The sequence below is a fragment of the Zea mays genome, chromosome 3, assembly GCF_902167145.1.
Source record: "Zea mays cultivar B73 chromosome 3, Zm-B73-REFERENCE-NAM-5.0, whole genome shotgun sequence".
In the NCBI taxonomy this organism is placed as follows: domain Eukaryota; kingdom Viridiplantae; phylum Streptophyta; class Magnoliopsida; order Poales; family Poaceae; genus Zea; species Zea mays.
In genome coordinates, this window is record NC_050098.1 from 137037548 (window position 1) to 137061401 (window position 23854).

Here is a 23854-nt window from a genome sequence, read left to right on the forward strand (position 1 = left end):
CTTTTCCTGGCCACTAATGTTATTCCATTCTATTTTGATAGCAGTACTGATTTAACCAAAATTTATGATTAAACTCTCTCGATCTACTATATTACTTGGGTGCATACAACTGATAGATGTACTGATTTATTTTATTCTGCTCTCCACAGGTTTTGTTCCTGAAAAAGGACTGTTAACACTTTCCATAAGGCTCCTTTTTATTTACTAGGTAAATCTATAATGCACTATTATGTTTATGATTTTGTCAGAGACTTTTACATGTTAGAGAGTTTTAGATTTAGAGATTTCATCACAGCTCGGTTATCTAAGTATCTGCCTTCGGCTATCTATTAATTTGGTGATGATTTCAATCTGAGTTCTTTCAAAAGCTTTTAATTTTCCAATCATATGTATGGTGGTTGTCCAATAATTAGCTGCTCTGTCAAATACAGCGTGACATTCATTTGCTATTGTTAGGTGCAAGAAAAATCCATTACAATGAAAGCAGACTATTCCTTTTCTTATTGCTTTACCGAGAACTTAGATAACATGTATTTTTATGAATAAGTATATATTATGGCTTTGTCATGTTGTCTGAACTATCTTTATTCTGTCTAAACACTATTTAGACGGTCTAAACAGTAATCATTGTGCACTACCATTTCTATACTATCCTATTAAACCTATAACATAGGCGTCCACAGTGCCCCCGCCACCCACCCGTGTGCCCGCCTGCACGCGCCACAACCTGCCCAGCGCGAAAGGGGCTAAAAAACAAACAAACAGAGCGCACAGGAGAGCAACCACTCGCCCCGCTCGCCCACCACGATCTCCCTCCCCTCCGCACGCCGCGCGGGGCGTTGCAGACCCAGCCAAAGGCAAGCCATGAACCGGAGCACGCCGGCCGGTCGCGGGCGTCGTCATCGCCTCCCACGCCGCCGCCCTGCTGCTCGCTCCCGCATTGGATCGCGCTGTGGTTGGCGACTCGGTGTGGTCTGCTGCTGGTGACTGAAGCCGGCCCACGCGGAGACGATGAGCCGCTGCTCTTCGCTTCTCGCCACTCCCTTGCCTTCTCTCTCTCTCTCTATCTATCTCGTGTTATGTTATGTGTGGAGGAGCCCGGAGCCCTGCGCTGCGGAACAGAAGCTTCCGCCGGATCTCTCTCTCTACTAGGCCGCGGATTACTAACGCGTCTCCCATTCCATACTTGGTAGCCATGGCATGCAACCCCGGCCTCAATCATCTGCTATTAAAATGATGGACAGCGCAGACAAGGACTCTATTGTACTCTCCTCTGATTCGTCGATTCGCCCCCGTTATATTCAACTCAAAAGGTACGTCCGCATCTGGATGGTTGCTAGATTGAGTAGGGTGCTTGTTGATTTCCCCCACCCATTCGTTTCCATCCAGTTCGATGCGTGATGTCTGCAGTCGCGTTTCCGCACTACTCCTGAGTTTAGTTTAGTTTCTCTAAGGAGTCGTTTCTGATTTCGGCGCCTTTTCCTCTTTGATAGCTATTGAATATGGCTGGAAATGTTTTTTTGTTAGCCGGACATTACCTTTTCCATGCGATTTTGTTGTGTTCGGACTCGTGTTGGTTGCCACAATCGCATTTGGATGGTTGCTGGATTGAGTAGAGTGCCTATTGATTTCTTCCACCCATCGATTTCCATCCTGCTCGATTTGAAATTTGATTATATATCTGCAGATGTGTGTTCACACGCGACTTCTGAGGTTTTTACTGGAACTGTTTCTGATTTCGTGGCTGCCGATTAGGGCTGCAAAGCTTTTCCATGGAATTTGGAGTTTTTTTTTACTGCAACACTTGTTTTTCTATCCATAGTGATGGAGGACGAGGAGGCATACGACCTGCCTGCGTTCCAGGAGTTCACCTTCGAGCAGTTGCGGCTAGCTACATCGGGGTTTGCGGTGGAGAACATCGTGTCCGAGCAAGGTGAGAAGGCGCCCAATGTGGTATACAAGGGGAAGCTTGATGCCCAGCGCCGCATTGCTGTCAAGCGCTTTAACCGCTCTGCCTGGCCCGACCCGCGCCAGTTCCTGGTATCCCACCTGCCTTCTCTTTCACGCTCCCTAATTGTGCGCATCTGGTGGGTGTAACTGGTAGTTCGGTTCCTAGTTGTTTACTTTGGTCATTATAGATTCCTTGCAACTTTTGTTTGACATACTTAAGCTCTGAGAATGCCTCTTATCATGGAGGTTGTTGATTTGTACCTGTTCCAGTGATGATATGTATCCTCGCTATTTACTTATTTTGCTTTTGGATGCATTATGATGGCTTGCAAATGGAATGGTGGCACCTACCAACTGTTTGCCTAGCATTTTCTCTCTTGTTTTGTTTGATTGTTAGATTCCATTTCTAAACAAGTATTGTGTGAGACAGCTATCATATCGGTTCTATGAGTCCCATCATTATGTCCACTGCTGAACATCACTTTTTGCTCTGCTTTCCAGATCGAACTGGTTAATGTGAAGTTACACATGTAGCTAGAAATGGCCATAGAAGACCTACAAGACGTAAGGTAGGACATGCTTTGCAGTAAAATTATGCTTGCAGACATGAAATGGCCATAGAAGACCCTTCACTAAGCACGCTTGTCCAAATAAAAACAGCTAACGGTTGTCATGACATACACATTACTACAGAATCTTTCCTGTACCTCCAATAGGTACAACTTTGGCTGCTAATACAAGTTACACTTTTTAAAGGCTTGCCACTATATATCATATCTATTAAAATAATAAAGCGTGAAGCTACCGCTTGTCATTTATAGAAGTTAAGACATACGAGAATATATATTATTTAGAATATTTTAAGTGTTTTCTTGAAGTAGAACTCACATCGTGTCTGAAATTACTATCTTAAAAAGTATTGGTAGTAGTGATGGAGATGCTTTACGTTTTAGTAATTAATACAATGCTTTTAATGCATCACACACCTAAGTAGTATGATTGATCTAAGGACGAGCAACCTAATATCAGGGGAGTTTCTTTCCCCTGGTTTGTACAGTTCTTCTGTACCCTTTCTATATTTTTTAATATTTATAAAATTTTCGTCATTGTAGGAGATTCCCCTATAGTTTTTCCAGGTCAAAGAATTATTAGGGGAGTTGGTTAATCTGGATTTGATAAATGTAGAAGTAACACTATTGAATGGACTGGATTATACTGGAACACTATATGATAAGTAAAACTCTTGTGATACTATCCTGTTCATACATTATGGTGACCAAAAAAATCGAGAACATAAAATTTCTGTTATACTGCTTTGAATGGATGTTAGTACTAAAAAATCAACCGGCACAGGGCTGAGGATATTGTCCTAGGGATGGATAATTAAACTGTAGAAAATTAGAATAGCTCGTATGTTTAACTGTTAGATCGATTGCTATGCTACCTATGACTTATTTTGGGATACATGTTGCCAATCCTCACTGCTTTCTCTGGTATGATTAGGAATAATGAGATGGTGATAAATCCAGATACCATATGATGAAGTGGGAAAACTATGCCTACCAGAGCGGAATATGGGGGCCTGGGCGGGTATCATAGAAACTGGGAAAAGAAATGGGGCTCTGCTGGGAAAGAAATGGGCTTGAAGAATGCCCAAGCCTTAAATATTTTGTCAGAGAGTTTTAGATTCAGATATTTCATTACAGGAGAGTTATTTAAGTATTTCACAGACTGTCAAAATTTAAATGTATACAACTGATAGATGTACTGATTTTTTGGTTCTGCCTTCGGTTAAGTGTTGTTATTTGTGCTTTTCCTGGCCACTAATGTTATTCCATTCTATTTTGATAGCAGTACTGATTTAACCAAAATTTATGATTAAACTCTCTCGATCTACTATATTACTTGGGTGCATACAACTGATAGATGTACTGATTTATTTTATTCTGCTCTCCACAGGTTTTGTTCCTGAAAAAGGACTGTTAACACTTTTCATAAGGCTCCTTTTTATTTACTAGGTAAATCTATAATGCACTATTATGTTTATGATTTTGTCAGAGACTTTTACATGTTAGAGAGTTTTAGATTTAGAGATTTCATCACAGCTCGGTTATCTAAGTATCTGCCTTCGGCTATCTATTAATTTGGTGATGATTTCAATCTGAGTTCTTTCAAAAGCTTTTAATTTCCAATCATATGTATGGTGGTTGTCCAATAATTAGCTGCTCTGTCAAATACAGCGTGACATTCATTTGCTATTGTTAGGTGCAAGAAAAATCCATTACAATGAAAGCAGACTATTCCTTTTCTTATTGCTTTACCGAGAACTTAGATAACATGTATTTTTATGAATAAGTATATATTATGGCTTTGTCATGTTGTCTGAACTATCTTTATTCTCTCTAAACACTATTTAGACGGTCTAAACAGTAATCATTGTGCACTACCATTTAATTAAATAAGTTGTATACTGATTTGAATGTTTTTGTTCTGCTCTCCACAGGTTTTCTTTATGAAAAGGGACTGCTAACACTTTCCATAAGGCTTCTTTTCATTTACCAGGTAAACCTAAAATGCACTATTATGTTTATGGTTTATATTTTTTTCACTGATATCAGTAGCACTTAATCAGTGGTAACAGTAGCAACTTATTCAGCACTAGGACTTCAAAACTATAAAACACAAAACTATAAACTAACTAGCGAACTTTGCTTTGTTATGGTATGATGTGGTGCTTTAAATGCCTTCGGTGGGTGTTAGCTAGAGATAACAATATCATAATCATTGAAACTATGCTGCTTTATAGTTTAGTTCACAATTGTTGTTTGATAATGTATATGTCTCACACACAGTCCTAATTGGTTTGACAACATCTATTGTCTTCTCAATCACACCTCGCTTGATGGTCAATCTGGTTAACTGGATGAGCACATATAAAGGACTATCGATTGTCTACCCTCTTTTATTATTGTTTATTTATGTGTTCATGTTTTGTAGGGCACTGTTCTTGTTATGGATCAGATGGGATACAATGCTGATCGCACACCATTCACGAACATCTCAAACACCATTATTACAGGTAAAGCTTAGTACATGCGTGTCGAAATGTAGTAGGTACGAACACTAATCCACAAAGTTACATTGTAGGTAATCAAAATGAATCGAACTCGCTTGGACCAATTGTCGATGCTAGGGAACGTAAGAGGCAAAGGGATAGGGAAAGATATGCCGCGATGACTGTTGAACAAAAGAATGAGAAAAATAGGAAGCGTCGTGAAGCGCGCCAAAGGAATAAAGGACTACCGATAAAAACACAATCATCCATAGGTGATGAAAGTTAAATTTCTAATTCTAAATGTTATACCTACATGTTCGTACTATACAAAGTTGTCGTGTAGCCTTTTGTAAATGGAGGATATATAAATAAGACATAATATGGACCAGTCATGTGAGGTGGTTAACTTTAAAATACATGGGGATGTGCATCTCGGTTTAGGTATATGATCATTTTACCAATATTTGAACAGATCCTCTTATGAATCAGTGAGTACCTGTTAATCCTATTTTTGTTTTCACCATGTTTCGCAGATAGCTTTCCAGATGACTGTAGCACCATTGATTTCAAAATTTTGTCAACACAAGGCATTGCAGGTATATAACAATCACATTTTTTGTCACTTTAGCACCACCTATTATGTATCTCTTTACTTATGCTAAAATGTTAAATGTAGGTGGAGACGAACAAGTAAACGTGGATCCAGATGATGATAGCGATTGGTTGCATAGAAATGAGACATTCCAGGCAAACAACATTGTCGCAAGTAATGACCTTCTGACAACAGGTACATGACTGTTCACTTGACTACATATGCAAAAAACAACGGGTTTCAAAACATTGAACGTACACATGCATTTATTCCAGGTTGTGTGCATGAAAGTGTTGATAACACACCTAATCATACTATGAAAAGGGCCGCCTACTTTAGTGAGCGGTACAAAAACTTAACTCCCGTCGAGAGGGAGTCTAGGCGTGAACGCCTTAGGTTGTATAATAAGACACCAAGACGGAAAGATGCAAAGACAGAGTACGGCAGAAAACGTAGAGCACTGCAATCTGACACTTTCAATCAGGAGTCCATCGCCATGGAGGACCCAACATATACCCCTGAGGTTGGACGTCATAGAACAGATGCAACACAACCGTATGGATCCTCAGTTACCACTTGCGACTGGGTTATCCCTGAATTCGTCGGGACACCTTTCCTGCCAACTTCAATACAGACCGAGGATGTTGGTTCACTCACTATGTCTACTGAGCCACTAAGTCGTAAACATCATGTGCTATCTGGGGCAAGACCAGCTATCTTAGGTAGTCGAAACCAACAATTTGAAGCTGCCATTTCAAGGAACGTGGCTACGGTGACTGAGGATACAATCAGTGACGCCGTGGAAGGGGACGATTGGACACAACCCCATACGACTACAGAGATCCACAACAATGGTAATTTCTAACCAATTTTAAATCAATCTTGCATGACAACGATAGCATGTATTCTGACTAAACGTGTGTTTCCATCAGTACAATGTACGAATCCATGTCAAGGTGCTACCTTGGCAACAAATGTGAGTGAAGGCATGGCTGAACAAAGAGTGCAGCATACACATACGAAGCCGAAGGTCATTTCCGATGGTAATTGTTAAAAACTTTGTTCACATTACATATTTCCCCACCCTAGAAGTCAAACCTCATATTTTCACGAATAGGTGACGATGATGAGGGTGTCATATTCGAAGAGGATGATGATGATAACGATGGATACCTATTCGCTGGGCAATGTACGTACCTGGATTTACATGTTGCTACCATGGTTTATATAGATACACATGTCTTAATCGTTGTTTTCTAAAAAAATATTAGATGATGAGACCGACGAGGACATCAAGATCGATGGTACTCAAGATGAATCTATTGACACTGATTTGCCTGACACGTACAACAAGGTGTACAGTAACATGCCTGAAGAAACACATATGCTGAAGTCTGTTCCCAACTGCGGTTATTGCAATGCGAAGAAGTTTGAGTATGAGCCACCTGGATTTTGCTGTCGTGGTGGGAAGGTTGAGCTAGCCCCACTGGAGACTCCTCCACAACTCTGGAGGTTGTGGGATAGTGCAGACTCTGATGCTAGGCACTTTCGTGATAACATCAGGTTTTTTAATGGCCATTTCTCTTTCACTTCGTTGTACTGTTGCCTTGATAGTAAGACAACTAATGTGAGGGATTCTGGTATATACACGTTTCGGGCACAAGGCATGATGTATCACAATATCAAGTCATTCGGTAGGGAAGGTGGGGCGGAGCATAAACACCTTGAACTTTACTTTTACGATGATGATCCCAATCTCGAGCATCGGTACCGTATGTGCCGCGAAGAACATCAACAGAAAGACAAAGATGTTATTAAACAGATAGTTTCCATACTCCGTGAAAATCCATACTCTGAACATCTTAGAAGCATGGGTCATGTTGAGAACCTTGATGACTATCGTATCACATTGAACCTTGATCAATCGTTGAACCAGAAGACATATAACACACCTATCACTTCAGAGGTCGCTGCTGTCTGGATCGAGGGGAGCGAACGGCGAGGCCAGTTCAGCAAGAGTGTTATGCTACATGGGAAGGATAGGTCAATCCATGGTATCCGCTCATACCATGGATGCTACGATGCACTATCGTATCCACTGTTCTTTCCTAGAGGTGAACTTGGATGGCATGCAAATATACCAAAGGTTGGTGTATCCATGGGCGAAGTGGATGCATACCGTGTGACACATAGGGCAAGTAATGCAAACGATGAAGATGCAGGTTAGTTGTTTCTTTGTAATTTCTTACATAACACATTGTTAAAGTATCCTTTCGACATCACTAAATAATCAATCCTTGCGTATGCAGAATCTCCTAATCATCTATGTGTGTCCGTACGTGACTATTACTGCTACAAATTCCAGATTCGTCCAGGGGTATTCAATCCAATACTTCATGGTAAACGTCTTTTCCAGCAGTTCGCAGTTGACACATACATCAAGATTGAGAGCTCTCGTTTAGATTTCATTCGTAAGAACCAGGATCGTTTACGGGCAGACCTATACCAGGGTTTGGTGGATACTATGTTAGATGGCGATATAAGAGCAGAAAAGGTTGGGAAGCGAACTGTGCTGTCGTCGTCGTTTATTGGCGGTCCTCGTGACATGAGACGTCGGTATATGGATGCTATGGCTCTGGTGCGGAAGTTTGGGAAACTAGACATCTTTCTTACCATGACATGTAACCCTAACTGGGATGAGATAAGGAGGGAGCTTCTCCCTGGGCAGACACCACAAGATCGTTCGGATCTTGTAGTGCGTGTCTTTCATGCGAAGCTACAGGAGTTAAAGTATAGGCTGACTAAACAAGATATTCTCGGTAAGGTTCGTGCTTACGTCTATGTCGTCGAGTTTCAAAAGAGGGGTTTGCCCCATGCCCATTTTTTACTAATCATGCAAAGGAAGTACAAGCTCACATGCCCTGAGCAGTATGACCTTTTGATCTCAGCCGAGATCCCAGACAAAAAGTACCATGAACTACGAAAGATGGTTATCAAGCATATGATGCATGGTCCATGCGGGTCGCTAAACCCTAACTGTCCATGCACTAAGGGTCGTGCATCGTGCAAGAATCATTACCCTCGGCCTTTCAGTGATGCAACTTTGCAAGGGAAGGATTCATATCCTGTTTACAGACGTCGTGACGATGGGCGTAAGGAAAAGGTTCGAGGGTGCGAATTGGACAATAGATGGGTTGTCCCTTACAATCCTTACCTCCTTCGCCTCTTCAACTGTCACATCAATGTTGAGGCGTGCGGGAGCATCAAGGCTGTTAAATATTTGTTCAAGTACATATACAAAGGCCATGATCGTGCGTCTGTTGTTATGAGAGATGCGAGCAAGACAGATGATGATGTAGATGAGATCAAGCAGTACAGAGATGCAAGGTGGGTGACCCCGCCAGAAGCCTTATGGAGGATATACGGCTTTGAGCTTAGTCAGAACTCTCCACCTGTGATGCAGCTGCAGCTCCATCTTCCAAACATGCACATGGTGGCGTTTCATGATCGGCAAATGGTCCAGCGAGTTGTAAACCGTCCAGGTGCTGATAGGTCAATGCTCACAACATATTTTGAGGCAAATAGGCTACACGAAGAGGCTTCGGGCATCCTATATTGTGACTTCCCTGAGTGGTTCACTTGGCAGAGTGGTAAGGGCAAAGTATGGCAACGGAGGAAACGAGATACGGGTGGACAAGTCGGTAGAATAGTCTCTACTCATCCAGCCGAGGGGGAGCGCTACTATCTCCGTGTTCTCCTAAACCACGTGGCTGGCGCCATCTCCTATGTGGATCTAAGGACAGTAGATGGTGTCACGCTACCGACTTTTCGTGAGGCAGCAGAGAGAAGGGGACTGCTTGAGTCGGACAACACACTGGATGAGTGTCTCACTGAATGTGCTCTTTTCCAGATGCCATCGGCGCTGCGACGACTTTTTGCCACAATACTGGTGTACTGTGAGCCAAGTGATGTGGCGGTACTCTGGCGGAAACACCTAGATGCTATGTCAGAGGACTATCAACGTAGGAGTGAGAGCAAAACTCATGTTGAGCAGATGGTATTGATTGACATTAGGAACATGCTGCAGTCAATGGGAAAGGACATAAAGACATTCCCACTTCCTCCTATCATTGACACGTATGACGATGCTATAGGTACTGCTAGGGAGGTTTACGAGGAGGAAAGTATCGAACCGACAGTGGCAGATGTGGCTCTCAAAGAGACTCTTAACGAGGAACAGAGAGCCGCCTATGATAAGATTATGTCTGCTGTTGACACTGATCAGGGTGGATTGTTCTTTGTGGGTGGACCTGGTGGCACTGGAAAGACTTATCTATACAGAGTGTTGCTCGCGACGCTACGCAGCCAGAACAAGATTGCGGTGGCAACAGCTACATCTGGCGTTGCGGCTTCCATAATGCCTGGAGGAAGAACTGCCCATTCACGCTTCAAGATACCTCTTACTATTGATGATGGTGTTGTATGTAGCTTCATGAAGCAGAGTGGAACCGCAGAGTTGCTACGGAAAGCATCTCTCATTATCTGGGACGAGGCTTCTATGACTAAGAGACAAGCTGTGGAGGCACTAGACAATAGCATGCGCGATGTAATGGGTCGGCCTGGATTGCCATTCGGTGGTAAAACCATTGTCTTCGGTGGGGATTTCAGACAAGTCTTGCCTGTTGTTCGTAAAGGTTCAAGGGCTCAAGTAGTCGCTTCTTCTCTACGTATGTCTTACCTATGGGAGTCCATGTCCCACTTAAAGCTTGTTAGCAATATGAGGGCAAAAAACGACCCTTGGTTTGCAGAGTTTTTGCTACGCATAGGTGGTGGAACTGAGGTCACGAATAGAGATGGTGACATCCGTCTTCCTGGCGAGGTATGTGTGCCTTATAGTGGGAGTGACAGTGATCTTGACAATCTAATAGACTACGTGTTCCCAAATCTCAATGAAAATATATCAGATTCCACCTACATTACTTCACGAGTGATACTATCAACGCGAAACGATTGGGTGGATATGATAAATGTTAAGATGATCGATCGTTTTCAAGGTGCACATACGGTGTACCATAGTTTCGATAGCGCCATGGATGATCCCCATAACTATTACCCACCTGAGTTCCTAAACACACTAACGCCTAATGGGCTGCCTCCGCATGTTTTGAAGCTCAAGATTGGATGCCATGTTATATTGCTTCGGAATATAGACCCTGTGAATGGACTTTGCAACGGTACCAGGCTGGTGGTTCGTGGTTTCCAAAGAAATAGCATTGACACAGAAATTGTACTGGGTCAGCATGCTGGAAAACGGATTTTCCTGCCACGTATACCTCTTTGTCCCTTTGATGATGAGATGTTCCCTTTCTAGTTCAAAAGGAAGCAGTTTCCTATACGTCTTAGTTTTGCAATGACTGTTAACAAAGCACAGGGTCAGACTATTCCCAATGTTGGTGTGTACTTGCCCGAATCAGTGTTCTCTCATGGCCAATTATATGTTGCTCTATCTAGAGCGACAGCCCGATCGAACATAAAGATCCTTGTCATCCCAGCCGTCGATGGAAATAAGAGGTCGAGGAAGGGTGTACGAAAGAACCCCACAGTAGATTGTGGGACATACACCAAGAACATCGTCTACAAGGAGGTCCTAACAAACTAGCGGAAATCTTCACAAACAACAGAAGAGTGATTTACACAAACAACAACACAACCCAGACCCATAGTAAGTCTGTTAAAACTCAATTGTTTTTTTTTGACATGTGCAAGTAATTTATTTGTTCAGATATTTAATGGTTTGAGTTTCTGTTTTAGTTAGAGATTTCTAGCATGGCCGACACAAGTAACCATGGATCCCTCATTGATGAATGGTTGCCGACCCTACACCAAGCCCAAAGAACTCTCATGTCATGCTGAATGAAAAATTCAGCTCTCGCTCAATATCTGGTCTTTTTAGTGAATGAAAGTCGCCTAGAGGGGGGGTGAATAGGGCGAAACTGAAATTTACAAATATAAACACAACTACAAGCCGGGTTAGCGTTAGTAATAAAGAAACGAGTCCACGAGAGAGGGCGCAAAACAAATCGCAAGCAAATGAAGAGTGTGACACGCGGATTTGTTTTACCGAGGTTCGGTTCTTGCAAACCTACTCCCCGTTGAGGAGGCCACAAAGGCCGGGTCTCTTTCAACCCTTCCCTCTCTCAAACGGTCCCTCGGACCGAGTGAGCTTCTCTTCTCAAATCAAAGCCGGGAACAAAACTTCCCCGCAAGGGCCACCACACACTTGGTGCCTCTTGCCTTGATTACAATGGAACTTTGATCACAAGAACAAGTGAGAAAGAAAAGAAGCAATCCAAGCGCAAGAGCTCAAAAGAACACGGCAAATCTCTCTCGCTAATCACTAAAGCCTTGAGTGGAATTGGAGAGGATTTGATCTCTTTGGTGTGTCTAGAATTGAATGCCTAGCTCTTGTAAGTGGTTGAGAAGTGGAAAACTTGGATGCAATGAATGGTGGGGTGGTTGGGGTATTTATAGCCCCAACCACCAAAAGTGGCCGTTGGGAGGCTGTCTGCTCGATGGCGCACCGGACAGTCCGGTGCACACCGGACATGTCCGGTGCCCCTGCCACGTCATCACTGCCGTTGGATTCTGACCGTTGGAGCTTCTGACTTGTGGGCCCGCCTGGGTGTCCGGTGCACACCGGACAGGTACTGTTTGCTGTCCGGTGTGCCAGTATGGGTGCGCCTGACTTCTGCGCGCGCTGCGCGCGCATTTAATGCGCCGCAGGTAGCCGTTGGTGCCGACTAGCCGTTGCTTCGGAGTTGCACCGGACAGTCCGGTGCACACCGGACATGTCCGGTGAATTATAGCGGACTAGCCGTTGGCTTTTCCCGAAGCTGCCGAGTTCCTGAGGCCGCTCCTCCTTAGCGCACCGGACACTGTCCGGTGTACACCGGACAGTCCGGTGAATTATAGCGCGAGTGCCTCTGGAAATTTCCGAAGGTGGCGAGTTCCAGTTGGAGTCCTCTGGTGCACCGGACACTGTCCGGTGGCGCACCGGACACTGTCCGGTGTACACCGGACAGTCCGGTGCTTCCAGACCAGAGGGCCTTCGGTTACCTCTTTGCTCCTTTGTTGAATCCAAAACTTGGTCTTTTTATTGGCTGAGTGTGAACCTTTTACACCTGTATAATCTATACACTTGGGCAAACTAGTTAGTCCAATTGTTTGTGTTGTACAATTCAACCACCAAAATTAATTAGGGACTAGGTGTAAGCCTAATTCCCTTTCAATCTCCCCCTTTTTGGTGATTGATGCCAACACAAACCAAAGCAAGTATAGAAGTGCATAATTGAACTAGTTTGCATAATGTAAGTGTAAAGGTTGCTTAGAATTTGAGCCAATATAAATACTTACAGGATATGCATGGATTGTTTCTTTCTTATATAACATTTTGGACCACGCTTGCACCACACGTTTTGTTTTTGCAAATTCTTTTATAAATCCTTTTCAAAGTTCTTTTGCAAATAGTCAAGGGTAAATGAATAAGATTTTGCAAAGCATTTTCAAGATTTGAAATGTTCTCCCCCTGTTTCAAATGCTTTTCCTTTGACTAAACAAAACTCCCCCTAAATGAGATCTTCCTCTTAGTGTTCAAGAGGGTTTTGATATATCATTTTGAAATACTACCTTCTCCCCCTTTTGAACACAATAGGATACCAATTGAAAATATTCAACACTTAAGTTTTTGAAATTGGTGGTGGTGCGGTCCTTTTGCTTTGGGCTCTTACTTTCTCCCCCTTTGGCATGAATCGCCAAAAACGGAATCATTAGAGCCCTTTAAGTACTATCCTCCCCTTTGGTCATAAATAAATGAGTTAAGATTATACCAAAGATGAAGTCCGGTCCTTTTGCTTTGGGCTCTTATTCTCTCCCCCAAAGTCGAAGTCCTTTTCTTTGATGCTCATGCTCCCCCTAGAATGAAGAGTGGCTTGGAGCGACGGCAAAGCATGAGTTACGGAGTGGAAGCCTTTATCTTTGCCGAAGATTCCAATTCCCTTTCAATACACCTATGACTTGGTTTAAAATAGACTTGAAAAACACATTAGTCATAGCATATGAAAAGAGACATGATCAAAGGTATATAAAAGAGCTATGTGTGCAATTTAACAAAAGAAGTTCCTAGAATCAAGAATATTTAGCTCATGCCTAAGTTTGTTAAAATTTTGTTCATCAAGAGGCTTGGTAAAGATATCGGCTAATTGATCTTTAGTATTAATGTATGAAATCTCGATATCTCCCTTTTGTTGGTGATCCCTAAGAAAATGATACCGAATGGCTATGTGCTTAGTGCGGCTATGCTCGACGGGATTGTCGGCCATTTTGATTGCACTCTCATTATCACATAGCAAAGGGACTTTGGTTAATTTGTAACCGTAGTCCCGCAGGGTTTGCCTCATCCAAAGCAATTGCGCGCAACAATGACCTGCGGCAATGTACTCGGCTTCGGCGGTGGAAAGAGCGACCGAATTTTGCTTCTTTGAAGCCCAAGACACCAAGGATCTTCCCAAGAACTGGCAAGTCCCCGATGTGCTCTTCCTATTGATTTTACACCCCGCCCAATCGGCATCCGAATAACCAATCAAATCAAATGTGGATCCCCTAGGATACCAAAGCCCAAACTTAGGAGTATAAGCCAAATATCTCAAGATTCGTTTCACGGCCGTAAGGTGAGCTTCCTTAGGGTCGGCTTGGAATCTTGCACACATGCATACGGAAAGCATAATATCCGGTCGAGATGCACATAAATAGAGTAAAGAACCTATCATCGACCGGTATACCTTTTGATCCACGGACTTACCTCCCGTGTCGAGGTCGAGATGCCCATTGGTTCCCATGGGTGTCTTGATGGGCTTGGCATCCTTCATCCCAAACTTGGTTAGAATGTCTTGAGTGTACTTCGTTTGGCTAATGAAGGTGCCCTCTTGGAGTTGCTTCACTTGGAATCCTAAGAAATACTTCAACTCCCCCATCATAGACATCTCGAATTTCTGTGTCATGATCCTACTAAACTCTTCACATGTAGACTCGTTAGTAGACCCAAATATAATATCATCAACATAAATTTGGCATACAAACAAGTCATTTTCAAGAGTTTTAGTAAAGAGTGTAGGATCGGCCTTGCCGACTTTGAAGCCATTTGCAATAAGGAAATCTCTAAGGCATTCATACCATGCTCTTGGGGCTTGCTTGAGCCCATAAAGCGCCTTAGAGAGCTTATAGACATGGTTAGGGTACTCACTGTCTTCAAAGCCGGGAGGTTGCTCAACATAGACCTCTTCCTTGATTGGTCCATTGAGGAAGGCACTTTTCACGTCCATTTGATAAAGCTTAAAGCCATGGTAAGTAGCATAGGCTAATAATATGCGAATTGACTCAAGCCTAGCTACGGGTGCATAGGTTTCACCGAAATCCAAACCTTCGACTTGGGAGTATCCCTTGGCCACAAGTCGGGCTTTGTTCCTTGTCACCACACCATGCTCATCTTGCTTGTTGCGGAAGACCCATTTGGTTCCTACAACATTTTGGTTAGGACGTGGAACTAAATGCCATACCTCATTCCTAGTAAAGTTGTTGAGCTCCTCTTGCATCGCCACCACCCAATCCGAATCTTGGAGTGCTTCCTCTACCCTGTGTGGCTCAATAGAGGAAACAAACGAGTAATGTTCACAAAAATGGGCAACACGAGATCGAGTAGTTACCCCCTTATGAATGTCGCCGAGGATGGTGTCGACGGGGTGATCTCGTTGAATTGCTTGGTGGACTCTTGGGTGTGGCGGCCTTTGTTTCTCTTCCTCCTTGTCTTCCTCATTTGCATCTCCCCCTTGATCATTGCCATTATCTTGAGGTGGCTCATTTGCTTGATCTTTTACTTCATCAACTTGAGCCTCTTCCTCATTTTGAGTCGGTGGAGATGCTTGCGTGGAGGAGGATGGTTGATCTTGTGTTCTTGGAGGCTCTTCGGATTCCTTAGGACACACATCCCCAATGGACATGTTCCTTAGCGCTATGCACGGAGCCTCTTCATCACCTATCTCATCAAGATCAACTTGCTCTACTTGAGAGCCATTAGTTTCATCAAACACAACGTCACATGAGACTTCAACTAGTCCAGTGGACTTGTTAAAGACCCTATATGCCCTTGTGTTTGAGTCATAACCAAGTAAAAAGCCTTCTACAGTCTTAGGAGCAAATTTAGATTTTCTACCTCTTTTAACAAGAATAAAGCATTTGCTACCAAAGACTCTAAAATATGAAATATTGGGCTTTTTACCGGTTAGGAGTTCGTATGATGTCTTCTTGAGGATTCGGTGTAGATATAATCGGTTGATGGCGTAGCAAGCGGTGTTGACCGCCTCGGCCCAAAACCGATCTGAAGTCTTGTACTCATCAAGCATGGTCCTTTCCATGTCCAATAGAGTTCTATTCTTCCTCTCCACTACACCATTTTGCTGTGGCGTGTAGGGAGAAGAGAACTCATGCTTGATGCCCTCCTCCTCAAGGAAGCCTTCGGTTTGAGAGTTCTTGAACTCCGTTCCGTTGTCGCTTCTTATTTTCTTGATCCTTAAGCCGAACTCATTTTGAGCCCGTCTCAAGAATCCCTTTAAGGTTTCTTGGGTTTGAGATTTTTCCTGTAAAAAGAATACCCAAGTGAAGCGAGAATAATCATCCACAATAACTAGACAGTACTTACTCCCGCCGATGCTTATGTAAGCGATCGGGCCGAATAGATCCATGTGTAGGAGCTCCAGTGGCCTGTCGGTCGTCATTATGTTCTTATGCGGATGATGAGAGCCAACTTGCTTCCCTGCTTGGCATGCGCTACAAATCCTGTCTTTCTCAAAATGAACATTTGTTAATCCTAAAATGTGTTCTCCCTTTAGAAGCTTGTGAAGATTCTTCATCCCAACATGGGCTAGTCGGCGGTGCCAGAGCCAACCCATGTTAGTCTTAGCAATTAAGCAAGTGTCGAGTTCAGCTCTATCAAAATCTACCAAGTATAGCTGACCCTCTAACACTCCCTTAAATGCTATTGAATCATCACTTCTTCTAAAGACAGTGACACCTATATCAGTGAATAGACAGTTGTAGCCCATTTGACATAATTGGGAAACAGAAAGCAAATTGTAATCTAGAGAATCTACAAGAAAAACATTGGAAATAGAATGGTCAGGAGATATAGCAATTTTACCCAAACCTTTGACCAAACCTTGATTTCCATCCCCGAATGTGATTGCTCTTTGGGAATCTTGGTTTTTCTCATAGGAGGAGAACATTTTCTTCTCCCCTGTCATGTGGTTTGTGCACCCGCTGTCGAGTATCCAACTTGAGCCCCCGGATGCATAAACCTACAAAACAAGTTTAGTTCTTGACTTTAGGTACCCAAATGGTTTTGGGTCCTTTGGCATTAGACACAAGAACTTTGGGTACCCAAACACAAGTCTTTGACCCCTTGTGCTTGCCCCCAACATATTTGGCAACTACCTTGCCGGATTTGTTAGTCAAAACATACGATGCATCAAAAGTTTTAAATGAAATATTATGATCATTTGATGCACTAGGAGTTTTCTTTCTAGGCAACTTAGCATGGGTTGGTTGCCTAGAGCTAGATGTCTCACCCTTATACATGAAAGCATGATTAGGGCCAGAGTGAGACTTCCTAGAATGAATTCTCCTAATTTTGCTCTCGGGATAACCGGCAGGGTATAAAATGTAACCCTCGTTATCCTGAGGCATGGGAGCCTTGCCCTTAACAAAGTTGGACAATCTTTTAGGAGGGGCCCTAATTTTGACATTGTCTCCCCTTTGGAAACCAATGCCATCCTTGATGCCTGGGTGTCTCCCATTATAAAGCATGCTACGAGCAAATTTAAATTTCTCATTTTCTAAGTTGTGCTCGGCAATTTTAGCATCTAGTTTTGCTATATGATCATTTTGTTGTTTAATTAAAGCCATATGATCATGAATAGCATTAATATCAACATCTCTACATCTAGTACAAATAGATACATGCTCAACAATAGATGTAGAGGGTTTGCAAGAATTAAGTTCAACAATCTTAGCATGAAGAATATCATTTTTATCTCTAAGATTGGAAATGGTAGCATTGCAAACATCTAGTTCTTTAGCCTTAGCAATTAAATTTTCATTTTCTACTCTAAGGCTAGCAAGAGAAATGTTTATTTCTTCAATCCTAGCAAGCAAATCATCATTATTATCTCTAGGATTGGGAATTGAAACATTACAAACATGTGAATCAACCTTAGCATTTAAACTAGCATTTTCATGTCTAAGGTTGTCAATCATCTCATGGCAAGTGCTTAGCTCACTAGATAGTTTTTGACATTTTTCTACTTCTAGAGCGTAAGCATTTTTAACCTTAACATGTTTCTTGTTTTCTTTAATTAGACAGTCCTCTTGGGAATCCAAAAGGTCATCCTTTTCATGAATAGCACTAATTAATTCATTTAATTTTTCTTTTTGTTCCATGTTAAGATTGGCAAAAAGGGTACGCAAGTTATCCTCCTCATCACTAGCATTTTCATCACTAGAGGTTTCATATTTAGTGGAGGATCTTGATTTTACCTTCTTCCTTTTGCCGTCCTTTGCCATGAGGCACTTGTGGCCGACGTTTGGGAAGAGAAGTCCCTTGGTGACGGCGATGTTGGCGGCGTCCTCGTCGTCGGAGGAGTCGCTAGAGCTTTCGTCGGAGTCCCACTCCCGACAAACATGGGCATCGCCGCCCTTATTTTTGTAGTATCTCTTCTTCTCCTTTCTTCTCCCTTTCTTGTCGTCGCCCCTGTCACTGTCACTTGATAATGGACATTTAGCAATGAAGTGACCGGGCTTACCACACTTGTAGCAAACTTTCTTGGAGCGGGACTTGTAGTCTTTCCCTCTCCTTTGCTTGAGGATTTGGCGGAAGCTCTTGATGACGAGCGCCATTTCCTCATTATCAAGCTTGGAGGCGTCTATTGGTTGTCGACTTGGGGTAGACTCCTCCTTCTTTTCTTCCGTCGCCTTGAATGCGACGGGTTGAGCTTCGGATGTTGATGGATCATCAAGCTCGTTGATCTTCCTCGAGCCTTCGATCATGCACTCAAAACTTACAAAATGCCCAATTACTTCCTCGGGGGTCATTTTAGTATATCTAGGATTACCACGAATTAATTGAACTTGAGTAGGGTTAAGGAAAATAAGAGATCTTAGAATAACCTTAACCACTTCATGGTCATCCCACTTTACGCTCCCGAGGTTGCGCACTTGGTTCACCAAGGTCTTGAGCCGGTTGTACATGTGTTGTGGCTCCTCCCCTTTGTGAAGCCAGAACCGACCGAGCTCCCCCTCGATCGTTTCCCGCTTGGTGATCTTGGTGAGCTCGTCTCCCTCGTGCGCCGTTTTGAGCACATCCCAAACCTCCTTGGCGCTCTTCAACCCTTGAACTTTGTTATACTCCTCTCTACTTAAAGAGGCGAGGAGTATTGTCGTTGCTTGAGAGTTGAAGTGCTCGATTTGGGCCACCTCATCCTCGTCATAGTCTTTATCCCCTACCGACGGTACCTGTGCACCAAACTCAACAACATCCCATATACTTTTGTGGAGTGAGGTTAGATGAAATCGCATTAAATCACTCCACCTAGCATAATCTTCACCATCAAAAGTTGGTGGTTTGCCTAATGGGACGGAAAGTAGAGGTGCATGTTTAGAAATGCGAGAATAGTGTAGGGGGGTCTTACTAAACTTCTTACGCTCTTGGCGTTTAGAAGTTACGGAGGGCGCATCGGAGTCGGAGGTCGATGTTGATGAAGTGTCGGTCTCGTAGTAGACCACTTTCCTCATCCTCTTTTGCTTGTCCCCACTTCGATGCGACTTGTGGGAAGAAGATTTTTCCTTCTTCTCTTTGTGGTGAGAAGAAGATTTCTTCTCCTTCCCTTTGTTGGAGGAGCTCTTCTTCTTCTCCCTCCTCTTGGTGCGGGACTCTTCCGATGAAGTGCTCCCGTGGCTTGTAGTGGGCTTTTCGCCGGTCTCCATCTCCTTCTTGGCGTGATCTCCCGACATCACTTCGAGCGGTTAGGCTCTAATGAAGCACCGTGCTTTGATACCAATTGAAAGTCGCCTAGAGGGGGGGGTGAATAGGGCGAAACTGAAATTTACAAATATAAACACAACTACAAGCCGGGTTAGCGTTAGTAATAAAGAAACGAGTCCGCGAGAGAGGGCGCAAAACAAATCGCAAGCAAATGAAGAGTGTGACACGCGGATTTGTTTTACCGAGGTTCGGTTCTTGCAAACCTACTCCCCGTTGAGGAGGCCACAAAGGCCGGGTCTCTTTCAACCCTTCCCTCTCTCAAACGGTCCCTCGAACCGAGTGAGCTTCTCTTCTCAAATCAAAGCCGGGAACAAAACTTCCCCGCAAGGGCCACCACACACTTGGTGCCTCTTGCCTTGATTACAATGGAACTTTGATCACAAGAACAAGTGAGAAAGAAAAGAAGCAATCCAAGCGCAAGAGCTCAAAAGAACACGGCAAATCTCTCTCGCTAATCACTAAAGCCTTGAGTGGAATTGGAGAGGATTTGATCTCTTTGGTGTGTCTAGAATTGAATGCCTAGCTCTTGTAAGTGGTTGAGAAGTGGAAAACTTGGATGCAATGAATGGTGGGGTGGTTGGGGTATTTATAGCCCCAACCACCAAAAGTGGCCGTTGGGAGGCTGTCTGCTCGATGGCGCACCGGACAGTCCGGTGCACACCGGACATGTCCGGTGCCCCTGCCACGTCATCACTGCCGTTGGATTCTGACCGTTGGAGCTTCTGACTTGTGGGCCCGCCTGGGTGTCCGGTGCACACCGGACAGGTACTGTTTGCTGTCCGGTGTGCCAGTATGGGTGCGCCTGACTTCTGCGCGCGCATTTAATGCGCCGCAGGTAGCCGTTGGTGCCGACTAGCCGTTGCTTCGGAGTTGCACCGGACAGTCCGGTGCACACCGGACATGTCCGGTGAATTATAGCGGACTAGCCGTTGGCTTTTCCCGAAGCTGCCGAGTTCCTGAGGCCGCTCCTCCTTAGCGCACCGGACACTGTCCGGTGTACACCGGACAGTCCGGTGAATTATAGCGCGAGTGCCTCTGGAAATTTCCGAAGGTGGCGAGTTCCAGTTGGAGTCCTCTGGTGCACCGGACACTGTCCGGTGGCGCACCGGACACTGTCCGGTGTACACCGGACAGTCCGGTGCTTCCAGACCAGAGGGCCTTCGGTTACCTCTTTGCTCCTTTGTTGAATCCAAAACTTGGTCTTTTTATTGGCTGAGTGTGAACCTTTTACACCTGTATAATCTATACACTTGGGCAAACTAGTTAGTCCAATTGTTTGTGTTGTACAATTCAACCACCAAAATTAATTAGGGACTAGGTGTAAGCCTAATTCCCTTTCAGTGAACATGGAACCAATAAGCCCCACGATCAATCTGAAAAAGCAGAGAAGTTGTGAATTCTGCTTTTCTTTACAATAAAATGGTATGTGATATTTCCTTAATTGACTTCTTGTGCTCTCAAGAAACTTATGGTGAAGAAAGAGGTAACTGAATTACTATTAAATTTTCTTGGGTAATGAAAGCAATCAGCTAATTGATCTGTTTAGTCCCATTTTTTAATAGGTATGTTTGTATATGCCTTCTATGTTGATTGTATGCTTAACCCTCTTTCTTTCCATCCCTTGTGACCAGGAATCTCTCGACAACATTAACCTATTCTCGATCATTACAGTCATGTCATTCTTCCTGTTGGCCCAGTAACCTTACTTACAGAAGGTGTTAAAGTTAGTCCAGCAGTGTTGCAGTCTGCTGTGAGCATCCTGCTGCTTATTTATTCATGATAACTTACAGACTAGCTTGAGCATAATTCTATATTTATGAATATTATTATTTCTTGTGCAGGGTTTGAACTTGAAACAGGTATACACAAGGTCATTGATTGCTGCATTCTGCTTCCATGCATACCAACAGGTGGTGATCCATCTTGCTGATATTGGTGTATTTATTTATTCTTTGATTACATCATTAATGTTGGTTCATATCTCTACTACATCTTAAGAGCGTAATGTAGGCGTTCACAGTTCGTGTTCTGCCTGCCGCGTCCGCAGCTCTACCCATCGCGCGTCCGCGCCTCCGCCGCCGCAAACCGCGCTCGCAGTCCCCTTCCTCCGAGCAGCGCCCGTCCATCCTCGCCTCGCTCCCCGCCCCGGCCAGCCCCGCGCGTGGAAATCCATTGTACCCCGCCAGCCAAACCAGCGCGCCCCAGCTTCTTCCAACCCCACGCCATCACTGCCGGTAAATCCGCATCCGCCCTCCAACCCCACACCACATTTGGGAGCCGCCAGCCCCGCGACGCCGCCGCCTGCGCCCCGCGACGCCCCTACCAACCCCGCACCGTCACCTTGCCATGCCCTCGTCGCGCCCCCGCTTGCGCCCACACTCTCGCCCGACCCCTCCCCGCACCCTCGCCTACGCCCGGACACGCGCCCACACCTGCGGATTTCGCCTGCCCCAGCTCCCTCGCTCGCGATTGCCCCCTGGCCCGCGAGATGCCGCCGCCCACCGTGCCTGCGATTGCGCCCGCTGCGCGCATCGTCCTCCTCCTATTCCAGCCCAATCACCTCTGGTTCTCAAGTATGGGGAGGAAGGGAAGGTGGTGGAGCGAGTGAACCTCGCCACTCAGCAGCTGCGCCTACTGCCGAAGCCCGTTGTCCGGATCTGCGGTCTCCTCGCGCTCGACGTCTCCCGCGACCAGCTCAAGGTTAGATACTCCATCCCGCGCAGGCAACACCGGCAAGATCCACGGACTACGGTCCCTGTGGCGTCGGCACCGAGTCCGACGCGGAAGACGCCGCCGAAGGGGGAGGAGGCAGAGGGAAGCCCGCGGAACAAAGCTCCCCGCCTGGACGACGCTGCTCGGACTACGGTTCCTGTGGCGTCGGCACCGAGTCCGACGCAGAAGACGACGCTGAAGGGGGGGAGGAGACGGAGGGAAGCCTGCAGAAGAAATCTCCACGGCCCGCGGAGGCTCTGCCTGTGGCTACGGTACCTATAGAAGCGGCAGAGGGGGCCAGCGATGAGAAGCTGTGCAAGTGCAACCACGCCATCACTGTTAGTGATATCCGGGAACTGATTCAGTCGCTAACGATTAAGGATGTTTTGGATTTGTTGTGCTTGTCGGCACAATGACGAGAAGGGGATCTTCAAAGGCAGGTCTAAGAAGAGGGACCTCTTGATCTCTGTGGGATGCTACAACCATCTCTGTTGGGGGGTTGGGTCAATTGCTTACCCGTTTGGGCACTCTCGATCACACGCCCTGAAGAAGAAGCACTGGTTTGCCGTTCTGTACAGTGATCCAGAAAGAGGATACTGCTTCAAGTGTAACACTGAGGTGCTAATGTTGGGCAAATGTGGAGAAGACAACAACGAGGGTGGTCTTGAACTGATCTGCGATATTGTCAGTCAGTTGCCGGATCAACCATCTGTTGGTAAGCTTTCCTCTGACATTGCTCTTTGTGGTCCCATGGCTTTGCTTCTTGAATCCCCAGTGTAATTCTTGAACTCATGCTCCACGGCTGGGTATGCCATGATGCCAACTTTACTCTTCCGTCACGGCGTAGGTCTATTTCTATTTCCAATTTGTGGGTCTAGATGGTCTATTTCTATTTTCAGTTTGACACTATGTATATATGTTATTCACAATAACAGAGCCATTCATGCTGTTGGGCGCCTTGGATGAACTACCTTTTCTTCAACAAAGATGGAGCTCATGCAGATTGATTTAGTCCCTTTCTTGCAATGTAAATGATTCTTAGGCTTAGTTTTTTAGTGTATCATTAATGTTGACTTCAAGTATTATTTCATTTTTTATTACACGAGAAGTTTGATGCGCAACATGTTTATTCCTTACTGAATATTGTATAGACTATTTTAAGTTGCCTAATTTATTCTCAACTTAGACGTCACAATGCCTTCAATGTACGCTCTGGAAAATATGTGTAGTGCAACTTCGTCCCGTTGACATGTTATTAGGTGTGCTTTGATTTTATTTTTCTTGCGTGGTTATTCACACGCATTATGTTTGTACCATGTTGTGTAAGCGGACTAGCGGAGTTTGCAAAGTTCAGTTCATTCATATGGTCTATATTATTTTTTTTCTTCTTTCTTGTTTT

The 23854-nt window shown here is 44.5% G+C and overlaps 1 protein-coding gene across 1 annotated transcript; it reads left to right on the forward strand.

Annotated features, from left to right (window-relative positions):
• Nucleotides 1-695: 695 nt before the first annotated feature.
• On the forward strand, nt 696-21981 carry LOC109945102 (uncharacterized). The gene is made up of 18 exons (XM_035966578.1): nt 696-1313; nt 1823-2040; nt 2452-2519; nt 3910-3968; nt 4454-4512; nt 4948-5029; nt 5098-5277; nt 5539-5601; nt 5682-5792; nt 5873-6451; nt 6530-6640; nt 6715-6786; nt 6869-7651; nt 8945-9149; nt 9244-9298; nt 9508-10476; nt 21585-21680; nt 21754-21981. Exons 6-18 carry the CDS (start codon nt 4963-4965, stop codon nt 21979-21981), a joined length of 3519 nt encoding a protein of 1172 aa, XP_035822471.1. The 5' UTR covers nt 696-1313; nt 1823-2040; nt 2452-2519; nt 3910-3968; nt 4454-4512; nt 4948-4962.
• Nucleotides 21982-23854: the final 1873 nt, after the last annotated feature.

Excerpts from the sequence above, each read along its gene's own strand:
- LOC109945102 (XM_035966578.1), top strand. The coding sequence starts at position 4,963 with ATGGATCAGATGGGATACAATGCTGATCGCACACCATTCACGAACATC. Across the intron at positions 5,030-5,097 it reads CTCAAACACCATTATTACAG|GTAATCAAAATGAATCGAAC; the intron begins GTAAAGCTTAGT and ends GTTACATTGTAG. Across the intron at positions 9,150-9,243 it reads AACCGTCCAGGTGCTGATAG|AGTGGTAAGGGCAAAGTATG; the intron begins GTCAATGCTCAC and ends TTCACTTGGCAG.